This window comes from Miscanthus floridulus, chromosome 3 (assembly GCF_019320115.1).
Source record: "Miscanthus floridulus cultivar M001 chromosome 3, ASM1932011v1, whole genome shotgun sequence".
Classification (NCBI taxonomy): Eukaryota; Viridiplantae; Streptophyta; class Magnoliopsida; order Poales; family Poaceae; genus Miscanthus; species Miscanthus floridulus.
In genome coordinates this window covers 30,902,995-30,922,587 of record NC_089582.1, presented here as the reverse complement: position 1 = coordinate 30,922,587, position 19,593 = coordinate 30,902,995, and the positions used below count along the sequence as shown (strand labels likewise).

The window sequence follows — 19,593 nt, the reverse complement described above, 5'->3', positions numbered from 1 at the left end:
CAACGCCGCCACCGCCACCACCTCCAAGGAGGTCTCCAACGGCTTCCCCACCTCCCTTGATCAAGAAGCAGCCAGCTCCTAAGAGGCCCGCCCCGCAAACAAAGCCGTTGGCCCACCAGCCGGCAAAGAAGAAAGCCTCCTCTAATCCAGTTATTCCCCAAAAACTGTCTTACGAGAAAAGTGAAAAAGAATTAAATGCTGCAGTACAAAAAGATGTGACCAGTTTCTTCGAAAAAGTAAGAAAGCAACGAGAAGTGAGGGAGAACCCAGAAAAACCGTACTTCTACCTACCTCCAGATCTTCTAAGAAAGAAGGTGGACCAGAAAAAGAGGGAATCTCAAAAGACCATGCCAAAATCATACTACGACCGCTCTCTCACCAAGTCATTTGAGGCGACGCAGAAAAAGACTAGAGCAGGGAAAGGTGTTGCACAACTCGGACAACAATCGCAACAATCAGTCCTCCCTCTTGTCATTCGTAAGGAATATGGTTCAAACTTAGACTTATTGAACGTCGATTATGAGGACCTGGTTCGATTTTATGAGGATACTGGTTTGGACCTTGCCCAAGTGCTCGCTGAAGGACCATCTGCTCCGAAAATGGATCCTTGGAAGAAATTTGAACATGGAAAGAGTCTATACAACCCTGAGGCCTTAGGTGAACTGGGTACGCAAATGTACCTGCTAAACAAGTGGTATATGGCGGCGTGTGAACGGGGAGAGGTCTTTGTTTCTGTCAGAGTTAGAAACCAACATTACTTCCGTGGCGATGACGTTATATATGTCGAGTTTTTAGAATTACACCAACTATGCCACATAGACTCTCTCGACAAAAGTCTCATTAGCTGCTATTGTCTGTAAGTGTGATTATTTTCTACTATTAAAGTGTATATATATAAAGCTATATGTATATATATAAATTATATATCCTCACACTGTATTTTTATATATGCAGATATGAGATGACAGAACTCAGAAAGAGAAAGGATAATGATGTTGGTTTCATTGATCCAAATGTCGTATTCAAACACCCTAATCCCCCGCCTCAATGGAAAGCTGAACTCGAGAAAAATCTCATGAGGTTCTTAGTGAACCAACAAAACAAGGACATACTCTTCCCCTACAACTTCAAGTGAGTGTTAAATAATTAATGTCGATCATATGGACATTTGTTCAATTATTTGCTTACTAGCTAAGCTATCTCCCACATATATATATATATATGTTGACTCTAGTTAATGTCGATCATATTTGTGTATAAAAACATATGCAGCAATCACTGGATATTGATGGTCATCGATATGGCCAATAGTCGGTTGAGCATCTTAGACTCGTTAAGAAAAGAGCAAACAGAGTACCAAGACATGATAAATATTATCCAAGGGTAATTTGGTCTCTCTAGCAACTATATATACCCCGATCTCTTAACCGCAACCATTATTAAAGGCCAAATTAATTTTTTATTTTATTGAGCGTAGTGTTTGGAAAAGTTTCGCTGAGGAACACCACATGAAACATTGCAAAGCGTCACTGGATGTAATCGCACACAAATACATTTATATATATATAATTCAATTAACACTATGCATGCTTTCAATTCACCGGATCTTTTTTCTCGTAAAAGTGGGTTCTGAGGCAAGAACAGGAGACCAACTACTGTGGATACTATGTTTGTGAGTTCATTATGGCGTACGCAAAAAGAACTCCTGAAGAGATCCTCAATGTACGTTATATAAATATATTCATATATTCACAATTTCTTTTATTGCTCATATATATAAGTAATCACGTGACCAACACACACACACATATATATATATATTAATACTCTTCCTTTAACTTTTATTGAAGACTCTATGGTTGAAGAAAAAAGTCATATGACGTGACCAACTGAAAGTAATTCAAGAGACCATAGCAGGATTTCTTAATGACCAGGTCTTAAACCCCGCCGGCGAGTTCTACAATGACGTGAACGAAACATGGAAGCCAAACCAGATGGAGTGAATTTGTTATCCCAAGGATATGATGGAATATACAATGCAAGCTTTATTTGTAATATATATATACATATTATATGTATATAAAATAACGTACAATATATGTATATGCATGTAATATATTCGTTAGTTTCATACTTTAGTTTGTACAAAATGTTCGAACATTATAAGCGTGTAGAATACGTATATTATTAGCAGCGTAGAATGCGTATTCGAAAACCAAAACGAATCATCAATTGAAAATAGAAACAAAAAAAAAAGAAAAAAAAGAAAACCTTTAGTCCCGGTCGGTAATACCAACCGGGACTAAAGGGCCGGCCCACGTGGCCAGGCCGGGAGGCCTCTTTAGTCCCGGTTGGTAATACCAACCGGGACTAAAGGTGAAACCGGGACTGAAGGGGTTTTCCAACCAGGAGTACAGCTCGTTTCTGTACTAGTGCCACCCTCTTTATTGAAGGACTGTACATATTAGACACACCATCAGGTGGATTCAAGAACCACACATGCCGCCCTACCTCGTCATGGATCGAGCTACGAGTTATTCTATGAGCATCGGTGTTTGAGTCCCTATGCTCATGTACAAACTCGACACTACTAAAAGCTGCCTTCCTCGCATTGATCTCCCGGATAACCTATCCATAGATCCCTAGATCACCTTGTCGAATGCTCTTCACCAAGTTAAGACAATCACTAGCCAATCTGAAACTATCAGCTCGTAAGTTTGCAGCTAGAGCCATCCCTTCTCTGCACTTGATAGACTCCGTCACCTCTGGATCAACAATGCCCCGAAGGATCAACGCTGAGGCGCCCATAAAATGCCCATCCTCATCTCTTGCTATTGCTACTGCCAAAGCCATGGATACATTCTTGGACAAAGCTGCATCAACATTGCTTTTAATGACACATGAGGGGGGGCGATCCATGTCGGCCGCCGTTCACGCACCCGAGCCTGTGGGCGCTGCACATGCGCCTCCTCCCCTAATTCCGACACAAGCTTACCCACAAAATTATGCGTCGACAGAGGACTTTGATAAACATTCTCATGAATCGCCTTCCGCCGTGCATACCAAATAGCCCACAACATGATCGCCACTCTAACGATGTCTGCTTGTGGTAAGATCTCTGTCATGATAGCCAGCCAAGACTAAGCATCGTTCTCCAAAATTCCAGTGGAGCTCCACTGTCTCTTTCTTCTCGAGCGCCCAAATGCATCTCGCCATAGTACATTCCAGCAGAGAGTGTCTCCACGAGTCCTCCATCCCACAGAAGAAGCAGGTGCTGCATTGTGCCATCTTCCTATGGTGAAGTACGTCTCCGGTCGGTAGCGAGTACTTCGCTAATCTCTAGAGAAAAATGTGGATTTTTGAGGGAACTTTCACCTTCCATAGTGACATCCATTCCCTCGCATCCGCTCGATGATTCGACCAGTCTGCATTATTCCTCAAGGCCACGTCATGCTGCTCCCTTCGACAAACCAACATCTAATACGCTGAGTGTACCGAGAAGCTGCCCCGCTTGTCGAAGTGCCAAGCCTAGAAATCCTCCTGCCTTCTCATACATAGAGGGATATTGGCAATCGTCATCGCGTCGAGAGTGGTGAAGAACTCATCTAGCATGTCACTTTTCCACGCCGCTTCAGCTTGATTGATTAGTTCACTGACGAACTAAGGTTGGTTTGGTTTAGCCAGCCTGATAGGGCGTCGCAAATTTTCTAATGGTAGCCAACTCGTACTCCAGATTGTCGTCTTTTCTCCCGTGCCAATGCGTTTTATCCTCCTTTAGCACTTCGCGTCCATCAACAATATACCGCCATATGCGCATCGGGGAGGAACCAAGATCGACCTCAGAAAATCCGGCCTCCCTGAATAGTAGACATCTTTTAGAACTCTAGCACTCGGGGAGTTCGGTTCTTGTAATATCCTCCAAGCTTGCTTCGCTAGCAAAGCGAAATTAAGGCCCTGTTTGGTTGAGCTGTGGCTGTGGGAAAAAGCTGTTGTGGGCTGTGAGCTGTGGAAAAGCTGCTGTGGGCTGTAGAAAAGCTGAAAGCTGTTTGGTTAAACAAGTATAAAATATACCTTTTATCTTTATCTCTCTTGAAACAACTATGGAAGAGCTTTTTATTCCAGAAAGCCAAAAGCCAAAAGCAGGGTCAAACCAGCTTTCAAAAATGAACTACGGAAAAACAGCTGCTTCTGAAAAAGCACCCTCCAAAAACAGCCCCTTTGGTTGGGCTTTTGACTTTTGGGGCCAAAAGCCAAAGCCAAAAGTCCAACCAAACAGGGCCTAAATAGTTCCATGTCTCGAAAGCCCAGGCCGCCAATAGATTTAGGCTTGATTATCTGGTCTCAGGCCACCCAACATGTCTTTCTCTTGCCATCCTTACAGCCCCACCAAAAAATTCTTATCAAGCTGGTTAAATGCTCGCAAAGATCCTTTGGTAGTCTGAAACAAGACAGAGACTGCACCTCTGCTTTTATTAAGATCTCCTCCCTGCCCGCAAACAAGCATTATTCCAGCCATCCCTCAAATCTGCTCCAAACCCGGTCCTTCAAATATTTAAAGGCCCGTTTGTAGTAGTCCCAACATCTAAAGGCATACTAAGATATTTTCCACTCAAAGCCTCATTATAAACCTCCAGCTCGTTCTTGATAACATCGCGGATTTGCTGCCTCATGCCCTTTGCAAAGTGTATGGATGATTTGTCCATATTGATCCTTTGTCCTGACGCTGAGCAATACGATTGTAAGACCCCCTTCATCAACAAAGCATTCTCCTGATTTGCTCGAAAAAACGGCATGCTGTCATCTGCAAAGAGAAGGTGCCTCAAACGACTGATAAGGAAAGGCTATAGTAGTAGTACAGAGACCCTTCCATAGGGTTTCTCTACGCTGGCCCCACCCAAAAGGAAACGTTGGATTATACAATACCGAATCCCAATCATTCACACGTAATTGCCAGTGTCAAAGCAACCGTTTGTTTATCTAGTGCCTCAGGACGAGTGGTGTGGTCAATGGAGATGTGCAGATCGACTGAGGCTTAGCAAAAGCATCTAAACAAAGAATAAGGACAATGCTGTTGTCCCATAGGCCGGCTGCATCGTGTAGTACGTATAGGTTTTTTTTAGTGGAGTGTAGTACGTATAGATGAGCATGCAGGCCGTAGCCCGGTGGCACGGCCCGAAGCATGGTTTTTTTTTTGGCCTGGTCCAAGCACGGCCTAGCCCTGTGTTGTGCGAACCTAGGCCGGCCCGGCCCAATGCATAGGGCCGTGCTTGGTCCTTACCCTAGGCATGCCGGGCGGCACGGCATGGCTCGGTAAATAGCCTAAGGCCCGATCAAAGCCCGGTATAGAGGAAACCCTAATTCCTATTTAGTATATTCGTTGTTTGCTTGTTCCCTTTCATCCGTCACCACCTCCTCGCGGTAGCGCCCCCTTCTCCCGTGACCCCGCCATTCGCGCAGTTGCGCCCTTCTTTTCCTCGGGCAGCCGCGCCCTTCTTCTCCCCGCGAGGCTCGTGGACGCCGCCACCCGTGCCTCGGACGCTGCTTCCCCTTCGACAGCCTCCTTCGCCGCCTCCCCTCACCTTCTTCCCTGCTCCACCACCATTGGAGCGCCACGGACGCGGCCTGCCAGCCTCCTCCGTCGACATCGGCGAGGCCATGGCAATGGAAGCCAAAGACAGCGCGGACCTCGAGCTGACACGGCACGCCATTTTGGCCATGCTTTTGGGGCCGACACGGCACGGAAAACAGCCCGTAGTGCCGTGCCTGGGCCGTCGACAAGGTACGAAGCCCAGGTCGGCACGCCACGGCGGCACGCGGGCACCGCCTGGCCCGGGCTCGGGCCATGCCGAGCCAGGCATCCCGTTTGCTCATCTATAGTAGTACGATGCAATTTTGAAAACACTTCATGGTATTTTCCAGAAAAAGAAAAAGACTTCATGGTAGAACTCGTCTTCCTTGGTGCCGGTACTCTCGCTATCGCCGCTCCCGTCCTGCCGGTTCTGGTGCCACCGCACCCGGCCTCGGCACCTCTTGGTGCCTCGGCCGCCCCGCCTCCCTTGCGCTTCTACTATCTCCACCGGTAGCCGATGGCCTCGCCGCGCCACCCACCTCCCACTGCCGCCCCTCGACCGTGCCCTCCCCTAATCACGGAGCCACCGTACCGGAGACTACTCGTGTCATGGCGCCCCCGCCGCTAGCCCCGCCCAACCGTCGTCTCCCTTCACCCAGGTGGGCTGCACCCCCGCTGCCCCACCCAACCGCTGTCTCGGCTGCCACCACACCACTGTGTCACGTCCGCCGCCCCCAAACCCCTTCTACAGTTGCCAGAATGCTGGTGAGCTCCTCGTCTATGATGCCAGTGGTAGGGTAACGGGCTCATGCTCTGCAGGGACGCGCTATCCACGTTCTGCGTGATGGGTCGTGTAGTAGAGTTTGCGTTCATGGTACATGAATGTTGACACTCAAATTTGTCCGAGTTTGTATGTTCACTCGGCTTGGTTAGCCGAGTGCGTATTTGAATTGCCTTGTTTGACCGAGTGTATCTGGATATATTTAGGCCTAATTATATTTGTTAAGGATTTTGCCCGGCTAGAAATATCAACCCGTTCTTGGCGACAAGCATTGTTCGAGGTTTCTAGAGGAGGATTCGGCCCCGTCAGCAGCTGTTTGGGGTCTCCGATCTGATACAGAAACTTGACAGGTGTTACACGGAAATCGTTTGGATGATGTTTGGAATAGGGGCTGAGCGCGCTGTGAAGAAAAGCTAATTAAGCTAAAGCATCCAAGGATTAAGGAAAATGAACTCAATAGTCTGCGATCGGATACCAGATTATCTATTTGTGAAGTTTTTGTAGCAGGTTAAGCAAGGAAATCCATTGTGCATGCAAGCAGTAGAAAAAGGATATTGTTTCGGTGGAGCACAGACATATTTGATGTTTTGTTTGGCCTCTCCAGCAAGTCGTATCATTGTTGTCTGGGGTATCCGAGAACTGAGTTTGCATATAGGCGCAGGGTCAGGAAGTCCAGCTGCCGTACGTACAGCAAGGAAGACCCTATTCACTTTGTTCACGCGTCAGGAAGAAGGAAAAGGCAATAAATAAAGTGACGCGTGCGTTAAGGTAGCTCTACTGCAGAAAAGATTTATAGCAACTTCTCTTCTTTTTTTTTTTGGGATAGACATAGAATAGTAAAAATTAAGTACTTGAATGTTTCGAATGACCTTGGATGGAGAAATGGCCAAAACAGAAGTTGTATATCTGAAAATAATATAGAACTTTATAGTTGACAACTTTTTTATTTGAAATTATTTTGTCATGAAAAATTACGTTTGAATTTTTTAAATTTGAAATTTAATTTTTTTAAACGATCTCTTATAGAGAAACCGTCAAAAAAAGTTGTATATCTCGAAAAGTTATAAAACTTTATAATTGACAACATTTTCATTTGAAATCATTTTGTTAAGGAAAACTACGTTTGAATTTCTTACATTTGAAATTTGAATTTTTCAAATGACCTCGGATGGAGAATCAACCAAAACAAAAGTTCTAGATCTCAAAAAGTTATACAACATTTTTATTTGAAATCATCTAGTTGAGGATAATTACGTCTAAATTTCCAACATTTGAAATTCAAAAATTTTAAATGACCTCAGATGAAGAAATAACAAAAAAACAAAAATTGTAGATCTCAAAAAGTTATATAACTATGTCGTTCACCACTTTTTTATTTGAATTTGTCTAGAGTCCTAAACACTCATTTTAAATTTAGTTGAACATAATATGAGTAGAAGGAATGTCTGATCTGGACACAAGGGCACGTGGTGTGCAATGGTTAGAGGAGGGAATGCGCGATGCTGAGATCACAGGTTCAAACCCTGTCAGCCGCGAATTTGCCTGACTTGTGATGTGGAACGGTGGGCCTTCCCGGATTAATTTTGGAAACATGCTTCCCTTGCATGCACGTGATTGGGCGAATAGAATGGAAGCTTCCGGTTTTGAGTTGTTTATATGGAAGGACCTGTATTGGGCTGTTATCAGGAAGACCAGCCACCCTACAAATATAAAGGGTGACGGTGACGGTCGATTGACGACACACGATTGAATCTATCAGTGCATATACTTTTTTTTTATCTTTTACCTTACTTTTCCATTATACTATTTCTTCTCGACGGTTAATTGACGACACACAATTGAATCTATCAGTACATATACTTTTTTTTTATCTTTTACCTTACTTTTCCATTATACTATTTCTTCTCGTTCTTCGATATCGATGATGTTCATTGCTTCAACTACGACGAAGCTCTAGAGCGGTCAGGCCGGCTAGCGAAACCCATAGCTGCCGCACACCTTGACGGGGTCCCTCCCGGGCGTGTGGGGTTTCGGGTATCAAGATATCTCACCGACATGACTTGCGTATCGCGCTCCCGGCAAGGCTCCTCTAGCGACGTGTCCTGCGAATCGCACTCAACATTGGGGCACATAGTGACGTGTTCGTGTGCGAACAATGAACAACACTTACATTGCATGGGCCGATCGATGGAGAAACGTCTTAATGTTTTAGTTTGCTAAGTTTTAACTCACGAGGCATTGTTGAGCGAGACATCTCTCCTCCATGTAACCTAAGATGCTACGCCCTTCATTCCAAATTTAAGTCATTTTTAGCTTTACTACATACATAGCTTTTTTGTGTACCTAGATATTATACACTATGTTTAAGTACGTAATAAAAACAACGTATCTAAGAAAAATCAAAACGTATTATAATTTGGAATAGAGAGAGTATATCTATATATGAGATGTGAGCCCTGTGCTAAGTGGTCGCATGAGTGCTCCCTGTGTTTGTGGTGTTTGAGTCGCTGCATGTGTACATCTCCACCAATCCGATTTAGCATCAGCGCACAAAGCATGTTGAGATCAACCTCCATTTTGTTCGAGATTTCGGCCAGGTTCGGGTTCTCCATGTTCCCATAACATCCTAGTATGCCGACATCTTCACCAAGGGCCTTTCCACCTCTGTGTTCTAGGAGCTTCAATCTAGCCTCAACGTTCGCCATGCTCCCGATAAGACGGGGGGAGTGTTAGCGATAGCATTGCATGTTCTATATTTGGTATGTTGCCTGTTATTGTAGTATTGAGTGGCTGCATGTGTGCGCCTCGAGTGGTTATAAATCGCTTGTGGACTGGCTCATATGCCACCCCTTCTGCCCATATGTACCTTTTACAATCCATGGAATAGAATACAATTCATTCCCTTTCATGCTCCTTCTTCCCCTTTCGGCAATCTTTGGCCCAGTGGCCTATGATGCTGCATTTCAAGCATTTGTCGTTTGTCCTCTCTTGGGATTTCCCAGAGGACTCACGACTCTTTCCATCACGTGCACCTCCAACGTTGCGGCCGCGCTTCTTGTTGCCACTGCCGGAGCTTTCCCCACTATCGCGAAGCCTGAGCCGAGCCATCCACTCCTCCATGAGGAGCAGGCGGCCTGGTTGTCGACGGTTGACAACGGTGTCTTTGCCGGCTTCTTCTGTTCGACGGACAAGCGCTTGGTCAACTCCTTGATTGAGAGGTTGTTGACGTTGAGAAGCATTTTGATGGAGCAGGCGATGTTGGAAATAAAAGCAATTTAGTGACGCATAAATTGATTCTCATATTGAGGAAAAGAACAACACCATATATCATAGGTGTGTGATTTAACACTAGCACTAAGATCCAAGAAAAACTCAAACTCTCTAGTGCTAGTAACAGAAGGAATGCTAGGATGAACATCAGAGAAAGTGTAGATATTCCTACAGTGGGATTATCGGCGTTAGAGATAACGCAAAAGTAGACGAAGTAGTCAATCGATAGAGATCAGCAAACATTGACGTAGAGGGAAGAAGACGTCCAGCGAGCAGTCACGACGGTTCTTCCCAAAAACCTGATACATACGCCCCTACCCTGTGCAGGGACACGAGGAGACGTAGGCTTCGGAGACCTGCTCTCCCAGCGCCGATGACATGTCGGCGATGGGATGGGGAAGACGGCGGTGGCGCAACAGAGTGGTAAGAGGAGGAGATGAATTGTCTGTTCCGAGGACGACGTCTCGTCCCAATATATACATGCGTCGCTGCTATGGTAAGTAATTAGTCACAACCATAGCATTATGATGATTGACCTGTCATTAGTCAACTATAGAAATTAGTGCAATCATCATTAATGCGAGAATAATTGCTTATCAAAATAGGCTAATGCAATTTTCTCAATGCATGCCCGAGCAAGGACACAAGGAGACGTAGGCTTCGGAGACCTACTCTCCCAACGCTGGTGACACGTCCACGACGGGATTGGGATGACAGCGGCGGCATAGCACTGTGGTAAGAGAAGGAGATAATTGTCTGTTCTGAGGATGACGTCTATATATATATATATATGGTAAGTAATTTTTAGACCAAAGGCACTTTGGCCCTGCTTATATTGAAAGCAAAGGTTTTGCTGGGGTTTCCTGCTTACAATGACAGCACAATACTACGAGGTTCTTAAAAGATAAAGGTTGTCCAGATTATACGCAGGAAAACGCCAGAATAGAGCTAAACTGAAGCAAGAAAAACAGGGGGCCTGCCACGCCTGCCAGAATTAGGAGGCTGTTCGGCAGAACTGAAAAATAAGTCAAAATACTGTTCCGGCTGATTATTGTGAGAGGAAAATACTGTTCTGTCTGAAAACACTGTTCATATAAACAGTGTTTATGTGAGTGCGCCGGCCAGCCAGCCCCAGCCCAGCCAGCCAGCCGCCATCCACTTCAGTAGCCTTTGATCACCATGCTCGCAATCCCTCCTAGAGCTTCAGCAGAGTGTCCTCCATCACCCCTTGGTCCTTCGTCTTGAGAATCTTCTTCCACTGTTTCAACAGGGCCAAGACTTTATAAGCAATAGATTTGGGAGATTTGATTAGTTTGTTGTTAAACACCCAATCATTCCTGGCCTTCCAAACACTCCACGCGACACTAGCTATCACAAAAAAAAGTTCACACTCTTAGAACTCCCAACCTCTCCTGCATCAAGCATGTCTTGGAAATTAGTCATCGAGGTAGGCCTCCGTCCCATCTTAAACTAACCCGAACCCACACCCAAATAATCTGGGTTATACTACAATTAAAGTAGAGATGGTCTCTAGTCTCCAAACGCCCACAATATTTGCAAAATTCAGAGTGCTTGCTTTTCCTCCTTTTTAGCTGCTCTCCTATCTGAACCCTGTCGTGCCACAACATCCATAGAAAAATTTTAATCTTCGAAGGAAGCTTTATTTCCCAAAGATCTCTCATTCTCAAATCCACTTCTCCAGGATTCACCATTAGTCTGTACAAAGATTTACTTGAAAATCTGCCTGAAGGTTCCAGAGCCTAGATTAAACTATCATCATCCTCTGTGATCCGTGTCACCTCTAAAGCCTCTTGTAACTCAACTAGCTCAGAGCATTCCTCCTGGCCCAAGTTTCTTCTACAGTCCAGCTCCCAATTCACCTCAAACATCTCTGCTACTAACCAAGTTTGTTGTCTGTTGATCCTGTACAGCTTAGGGAAGCTAATCTTTAAAGGGCAGTTGTCCAGCCATACATAATGCCAAAACCAAATTCTTGACCCATTGCCTACTACCCATCTTGTTCCTCTCTCATACCATTCTCTGGCATGCATAAGCCCGGCCCTGCCAGAATTGTGAACCACCTCTAACTTTGCTTTGACATATACTTTGAACTTGCAGATATTTGTTTCTCAGAACCTGCATAGCAATACTATCTTCACCTCTATCAAGTTTATAGCACCACTTTGCCAGGAGAACCGTGTTCATAGCTCTCGTGTCTGCAAAACCCAAACTTCCAAAGTCCTTTGGGGTAGCCAGTGCTTCCCATTTCACCATGTGGTATTTCTTCCTATTGCCAACTTCTTCCGCTATGGTAAGTAATTAGCCACACAATCACAGCATTAAGATGATTGACATGCCATTAGTCAACTAGAGAAATTAGTGCAATTACCATTAATGCGAGAATAATTGCTTACCAAAATAGGCCAGTGCAATTTTCTCCATGCATGCAAAAATATCGAGTAGCAAAAGGAAGCTGTGCACCCGCAAGGTCGAAGCGAGAAATCACCCAACCATTCACGTGCATGTCGTGCACCCCATGCCCATTGCCCCGCCTGGCCCAGCGAGCAAGCGCCTCATGTGTTTCTTACTTTTCCTCTCCCCAATAACTTCATCTATAGTTTGATACAGCTCAACTATTTAAGTCGGCATCACTCCACCTAGAGTAGCAATGTGGGACTAAAATCCCCCATCATACCATGCATGTGTGAGTTGACTTTTAGGATTTATTTGAAATTATTATTTGGGCCAGCCCAAATCTTCTAATAGGCGATTTGTTCTAGGTGTTGAGGGAGTACCTTGAGCATCTTCTTGACGATGTTCGCGTCATTGTTGTCGACGCTGAGGATGCAGATGTTGTTGGCAAGGTCGGTGATCCTGAGGTAGAAGTCGTCGATGGTCTCAGCATCCTTGAAGGTTTCAAACCGGAGGTATCCCCCATTTTCATTAGAGACAACGGAAATACAGAGTTTGATAGACTGTTTCAGACGTTATAGACCAAAAGACATGCAAGACCAGCAGACTTACGACATCTACCTAACATAAACGACGCCCATACAGGGGAAAGATAGAAACCAAAAGATGCCCCAAAGTTGGGCAAACAGAAAGTTCGACTCCACATCGAGTCAGCCATTGATACACTAACGAAATGACTTTCATCAACAGCACAAGCTTTGTCTAGCTTCAGTTTTGTTCGTCACCATCCTTGTCCTTCAGGAGCAGCCTTCCATCCTTCTTCATCTTCTTGCCAAGTAACTTGGTTGCAATCTGCAGCATAGTGTTTGCTCCCGCCGCCAGGGCTTCTTTGTCGAACTCACCAAATAAACATGCCCAGTAACCAATGAGGGCACATGCATAACATATGATAGATGCTGGATCTTTAAGCAATTTTCCTTCAAAACAAGCTTTATTCCTGGTTTTCCAAGTGGCCCAACATATGTCTGCAATTCCAATAGTATGAAACTGTTTTCCATGCGGAAGCCATTTTTCACACCAAAGCCAACATTGCCCGATAGACCTGGGAACATTATCAGCACCAATGCACTTTGCAATTATTGCCCAGACAGCTTTGGCAGTGCTGCATTGAAAGAACAGATGTGCAATGGATTCCTCTTGGCTACAAAAGTAACAAGTAGGGTCCCCAACCCATTTCCTCTTCAGCAAGTTATCTTTGGTTAAGATTGCATTATTCATGATTAGCCATAGAAATTTTTTGATTTTTTGGTGGAATTTTCCCTTTCCAGATCCTCTTGTGATAAGGACCTGATTCATTCATAGTCATGGCATTATAGACTGATTTAACACTGAATCAACCAAGAGTACAAAACTTCCAAGAAACTAAATCTTCCTCAGAGAAGAAATCAATGCTGTTCATATCATCTAGAATCTTATGCCAATTTATAAGAAGGGAATCAGTTAACCATCTTGTAAAAGAGATACTCAACATGTCATTTTTCACCTGATTTACATAAATGTTATGCTGTTCACAAATTTTAAATAGATCAGGATATAACACACACAGGGGTTTCTCATGCAACTATCTCTCCAGAAAAGTGTATTCTTACCATTCTTCACCTGAATTTTTCTTCCTTGCAGATAAATTTCTTTCACTTTCAGCAAATCAGCCCAAATGGCAGAATCAGTTTGCCTGTGTTTCACAGCACAAATGGATCCATTTTTGATGTATTTGAACTTAATAATCTTTTGCCATAAGCCATCTTCCTTATCCAGTTTCCACCACCACTTACAAAGGAGACTGATGTTCATTTTTCTAATGTCCTTAATGCCTAGACCCCTTTCTTCCTACTTTTACAGATTTTGGTCCACTTAATAAGATGATATTTCTTTTTGGTACCTCTTCCTTGCCAAAAGAAAGTTCTTCTGATTTTGTCTAGTCTATTCAAAATTGTTTTTGGCAACAAGTATATGGACATGTGATATATGGGAGCATTATTCAGACTTGAGCTAATGAGGGTGGATCTACCCGCAATAGACATAGTTCCCCCTTTCCACACATCAAGTTTTTTGGCACTTTTATCAGTCAAAGGAACCCGATCACTAACATGTAACCTACTGGGACTAACTGTGGTACTCCCAAGTACTTGATGAGAAAAGTCCCAACTTGATAATTGAAAATGTCAGCATATTTTCTATCCCATCCTTCCTCATCATTAATGGTCAAAACCTCGCTCTTAGAAAAATTAATCTTAAGACCAGCCATAAGCTCATACATGTACAGCAAAAGTTTCATGTTTGTTGCCCCTACAATGTCATGTTTCAAACAGATTATGGTATCATCAGCTTACTGCAAAACAGCAACACCTCTTTCAACAATATGATCAGCTAGGATCCCCTTGTCTAACCCCTTTATAACTTTTGATGTATGTGCCTAAAAGATTATTCATTTTCACACTCACTGTACCCCTAGATACAACTTGTTCTATCCATGCACACCATTTTGGACAAAGCCCCTAGCAGCAAGGCAATGAAACAAGAATTTCCATTTAATTTGTCATATGCCTTTTCAAAATCAAGTTTCAAAATTATGCCAATTTGCTTCTTCCTCTTGGTTTCATGAAGTATTTCATGCAAAATCATAATGCCACTCATGATGTTTCTACCTTTCATGAAAGCAATTTGGTTTGAATGTATGAGTTTGTCAGCCACAGATTCCAGCCTCAAAGCCAATGTCTTGGTGATAAGTTTATATAAGCAATTTAGCAAACATATTGGCCTAAACTGTTGAATCTTAGCAGCATCAGAAACCTTAGGAAGCAAGGTAATAACCCCATAGTTAATATTACTAATTTCCACTTTTCCTTCATGGAAGTCTGTAAATAACTGTACAATGTCGTTTTTCACAACTTCCCAACATGTTTGGTAGAACTCGATTGGAATTTTGTCAGGCCAGGCTGCTTTATTTCGTTCCATTTGAAACAGAGCAATTTTGATTTCTTGTTCAGAAAAGGACCGGCATAATAATTCATTATCCTGAACAGACACTTGTTCTAACTCATTCCATAATGTTTGATCAATGTGGGTACTGTGATCCTCCTCAGGACCAAACAAATTGGTGTAATACTCAGTGGCATGTTTTAAAAGATTCTCATCCCCTTCAATGATATGTCCATCATTTTCCAGGGATATAACAGTATTTTTCCTTTGTCTCCCATTAGCAATTTTATGGAAATAGCTTGTGTTGTTATCACCTTTTAGCAACCAGGACTCATGACATCTATTAAGCCAGTAGGTTTCCTCTTGGTCAAGAAGTTGCAGGCTTTCACCAATCAACTAGACTTTCCTGGACATTTGTTCAGCATCAAGTCCATCTAATTCCTCTAAGGATTCCAGTTGAGACAACTCATCACTTATAGCACCTATTTTTTTTCTCAGCTCACCTTGTAAATTGAACCCCCACTCTTTGAAATATTGTTTAAACAATTTCAATTTTTCTTGGATCTTATCCAACACAGTTTTTGCTCTACATGGCCTGGACCATATTTTTTCCACAGTGGGGACAAAATCAGGATTGTAAAGCCAACTTAATTCAAATCTGAATTGAATATGCATAATAGGTTTTTGAGGTTCAGAAGATAGAGTAAGAGGATTATGATCAGATATCTCCCTTGGGAGTTTCCTCACTAATGAATTAGGGAAGATGTCTTCCCAGTCTTTTAAGACAAGAATTCTATCAAGCTTTTCCAGTGTGGGGTTCTCCTGATTGTTAGACCATGTAAATAATCCACCAAACATCACAATTTTTCTAAGTTCATAAAAGAGTTGAATGTGCCAGAGTATCTCAAAACACCTCCAGGTTTATTCCTTTCATTCCTATATCTTTAAAATCACCCCCAATCAAAATGGGTTCTCTAGTTCTTGAGCAAAAAGAGGATAACTCAGCTAAGAATTCCATTTTGTTTTCCTCTTGAGCAGCCCCATATACTACTAGAAAATTCCACTTCAGTTTTTTTGTTTATCCAGCATATAATCACCTTGTTCAAAACAACCCACATCATATAAGCCTTTCCTGACACCACACAGGATGCCACCAGACTTACCATGAGCAGAATTATATAACCATAAGAAGTCCTGATTAGGGTCAAAATTTTTAAGCAGTTTTTCATCACAATCTTTGATCATTGTTTCCTGGGTCCCAATAAAATGAAAAGAATGCCGGCAAATGAGATTCTTAAGAAAGGTGGTGTTGCGGGGTCGGAACCGCGGCAAGCATTGTTGTTCGAGTCCGTGTCAGTGTATGGGTCTCCGGTGGCTCGGGTGGACTCAAGAACACAAGAATCACAGAGAGGACGCAATGGTTTATCCTGGTTCGGGCCAATCGGTGGCCTACGTCTAGTAGCTGATGATTCTTATACTCAAAAGCACCCAAAATCGGGGGTTACAACAGGGTTGTAGAGAGAGATTTGGTAGGGGGTTAGCTCGGTGCTAATCCTAAGGTTGCCTCGCCGCTGGTAGAGCCTTCCCCTCGTCGGAGAGGAGGAAGACGACGGGATGCAGTGGAGGGGCTCTCGGTGCCCCTCTCAGGGTTGCCTTGCTCTCGATGCTGAGCAAAGGCCCAATGATGGAGTGGAATGGAATGATATATCTTCTGATGATTGTCCTCCCTTCGTCCCCCTAGGTCCGACCTTATCCCTTATACAACGAGATAGGTCGGGTACATGGTGCTTTGGGGGAACGAGTCTACGGTCTACATGCGCCGGAGTCCAAGAGGGCCTTGCAACGATGTGCTGTGGACCATGGCGGTATCGTGGAGCCGAAGAAGCCTTGGGCGTCGTCCGACTGCTCTGTTCTGACACTTTGCATGTCAGACTGTGTTGGCTTAGACCGACCTCCCCTAGGTGGACCTTCTGGAGTCTTCTTGGTGGTGAAGGAGGTCGACTCCAGGGGCTGACGTACGGGCCCAGGAGCCTCTGAGCCCCTGGAGGCCGCGGGTAAGCTTTGTCTTCTTGTGTCACGCCCCGTGCGTGACCTTGTCGAGAAAGTGGCCGGCAATGCCGTGCCCAAGGGGCAGCGCCGGGGAGCCCCCGAGCCTCGGTAGCTCGGGGCGTGTCTTCTTGTGCCCGGGCCCTGGCTGGCGTCATTGGCCGGGCAGGAGCCAAGGGCCAAGCTGGAGTGTTTGTGTAGATCGGGAACCTCAGGGCTCGGGCAAGCCCTCGAGCCCTAAGCGAAGGCTGTGGCGTAGTCAGACTTGGCAGAGTTCCTTCACCAGAGGGTGCGCGCGAGCATACCCGATGGGTATTGCCCCCGAGCCCCCGGGTGATCCTAGAGGGGTCGGTCGAGGGTCTTCTTCGTTCGGGAACCATTGGACCCGAGGCTTAACATACCCATATGTTAGAATCTCGTCAAGAGCCCCTGAGCCCTTCGTGGCCTCACTTGGCATGATGGCGACGAAGGGTTGAATTCGATCTTTTGGTGACCAAACCCTCCTTGGCAGGGAAGGCTTCCGCTGACAAGGATGCTATGTGCCCTGCTTGGGGCCTTCTTCTCCAAGGTGATGGGTGTTGCTTGGCTGTCGAGGCCGAGCGATGATGGTGCTGATCCCTTCATGAGTCTATGTCGCACAGGTCTTTGACTCGAGCGAGAGCTCGGCGAACTCGTCTGGGAGTTGCTGACCTTAGGACCGGGGGCGCCCTCCTTTTTGTTTAGAGCCTCCGTGGGTCGGGTGATCGAGAGCGTCTGGGCTCTGGCTCGGGGCCGTCTTTGGAGGGGCATACCAGAAAACTTGTTGAGATTGCTTCCCATAGCTCTTATCAGTGACCTGCTTATCTCCTAAATTATCATCCTCACCATTTCTATCAGCCTGTTGTAGATTATCATTACCAGAATCAACTTTAGATTTCTTGGCAGGGCGCAGATTATCATCACCCACTTTGATCCCACTCTTTAACACTTTCTCACCACCCTCTTCAGCCATCTCCCTTTCAAAGCCAAAGTCAATGATATACATACTTAGAGTTCCTTCTGCAGATTTGGATACCTTGGATACATCCCTACAGGCTATCTTCAATCTCACATAATCATACCTGTACCTCGAGCCCTCGTCTATCTCAATCACCTTACCAACCAGTCCACCGACTTTGGCTAAGGTCTTAACAGATCTCTGATCAGCTGGAATTTTACTCACCCTGAACCATCCAGACTGTAAAACACCCTTGGCACCCACAGCTAGTGACTAGGCTTCAATCTTCAATTGTTATTCATTCCTCATAGTCAAATTCTTCAATCGACTCCATTCCTGTGCCATCTTGGCTGTTGGGAACCTTAAGAGAAATTTACCCTCACCAATAGGTCTAGCAGTCCACTTCCAAGAATCAGCTCCTATCAAGTTCATGAATTCCATCTCGAACATCTTAGCATTAACTACCCCAATCACAACAGATATCACAACAGTACTTGCTTTGTCTCTGGCTACACGAGGATCAATACATTCCTCAATGTAGAAGAAGCTTTGGTCTTCAACCTGAGTTGCACAGAGTTCTGGAACATAATTCCATGGGAGGCACTTCTTGCACTCCAAGATAGAGTGAATAGAAAAACGACAATTCTCACAAAACTGTCTACGATATTCCTTAGTGCTATGATTAAACATACCGCAGTTCTCACAAGCAAGTTTCTGATCAGAGTTGTTACCATGTGTCTTTCCAGCAGAGTTATGAGAAGTACCTCCATCCGGATGTCCACTATCAGTAGGGGCGTCGGTGTCCTTGGCGCCCCACGTACTCTGCTTCCCATCTTGTTTTTCTTGATTGCCTTCTCACTTGTGATTGTTCTGATCTTGCCCTTGCTCATGAGTCCCCTTAGCTGCATCTTCATCTGCAGCTCCATCAATCCTCTTCTCCTCAGCCGCTCCACCGTCCTTGCGCTTCCACGAATTAGGTTGCGGATCCATTTGCCCCCTTCCTCTTGGAAATCCTCCCCCAAATCCCTCTCGATTTTAGCCGAAATCACCCCTTCGGCCGCCGCCTCGGGGCTGCATCTTGACTTTGACGATGGGAGTTGGCTCAGCTCTCACTGCCGCTGCGTAAGATCTCGCCGGCGATCCTCTCCACAGGTGGCCAACGAATCGGGATAGATTAGAGGAGGGTTTTGGCAGAGGTGTGGATTTAGGGTTTGGCTGATCCAAATAATCCACTCCGCTTTGGGACGGGCTTTTGGATCCGGGTGGAGAGTGCCTCGACTCGAGGTCACCGTCACCTTCACACTCACCCAGATCTTCGCCGCGTGTACCTTGCAGAGGATGTGACCCTAGGATACCCGGTACCAATCTCACCTTGGGTAGTAGCCGGAACCATGTGGAGCCAAAAGCCTTCGCGCGCTGCAACTTCTCTGGACTATCAACGCTTCTGCTGCGTCTGTTTCTGGTCCAGCAGAGCTCAATTGGAACAGATTTCAACAATATTGAATCCTCAGCAACCCTCTCGAATGGGAAGCTCTTCGCCGTGGCGGTATTCGTGAAGAT

The 19,593-nt window shown here is 44.9% G+C and overlaps 1 protein-coding gene across 4 annotated transcripts; it reads right to left on the bottom strand.

Moving 5' to 3' along the window:
* Nucleotides 1-10,415: 10,415 nt before the first annotated feature.
* Nucleotides 10,416-19,385, bottom strand: LOC136541542 (uncharacterized). 4 transcript variants are annotated; one of them, XR_010780388.1, is made up of 3 exons: nt 18,798-19,385; nt 12,416-12,494; nt 10,416-10,878 (listed from the first exon to the last, which is right to left on the bottom strand). XR_010780388.1 is itself a non-coding variant. In XM_066533473.1 (3 exons), exons 1-3 carry the CDS (start codon nt 18,957-18,959, stop codon nt 10,816-10,818), a joined length of 369 nt encoding a protein of 122 aa, XP_066389570.1. In that variant the 5' UTR covers nt 18,960-19,385; the 3' UTR covers nt 10,416-10,815. The 4 variants fall into 4 exon arrangements, 2 of the variants coding, with proteins under 2 accessions (XP_066389570.1, XP_066389572.1); XM_066533473.1 differs by having other exon boundaries at nt 12,416-12,526; nt 18,765-19,385; XM_066533475.1 differs by having other exon boundaries at nt 12,416-12,526.
* Nucleotides 19,386-19,593: the final 208 nt, after the last annotated feature.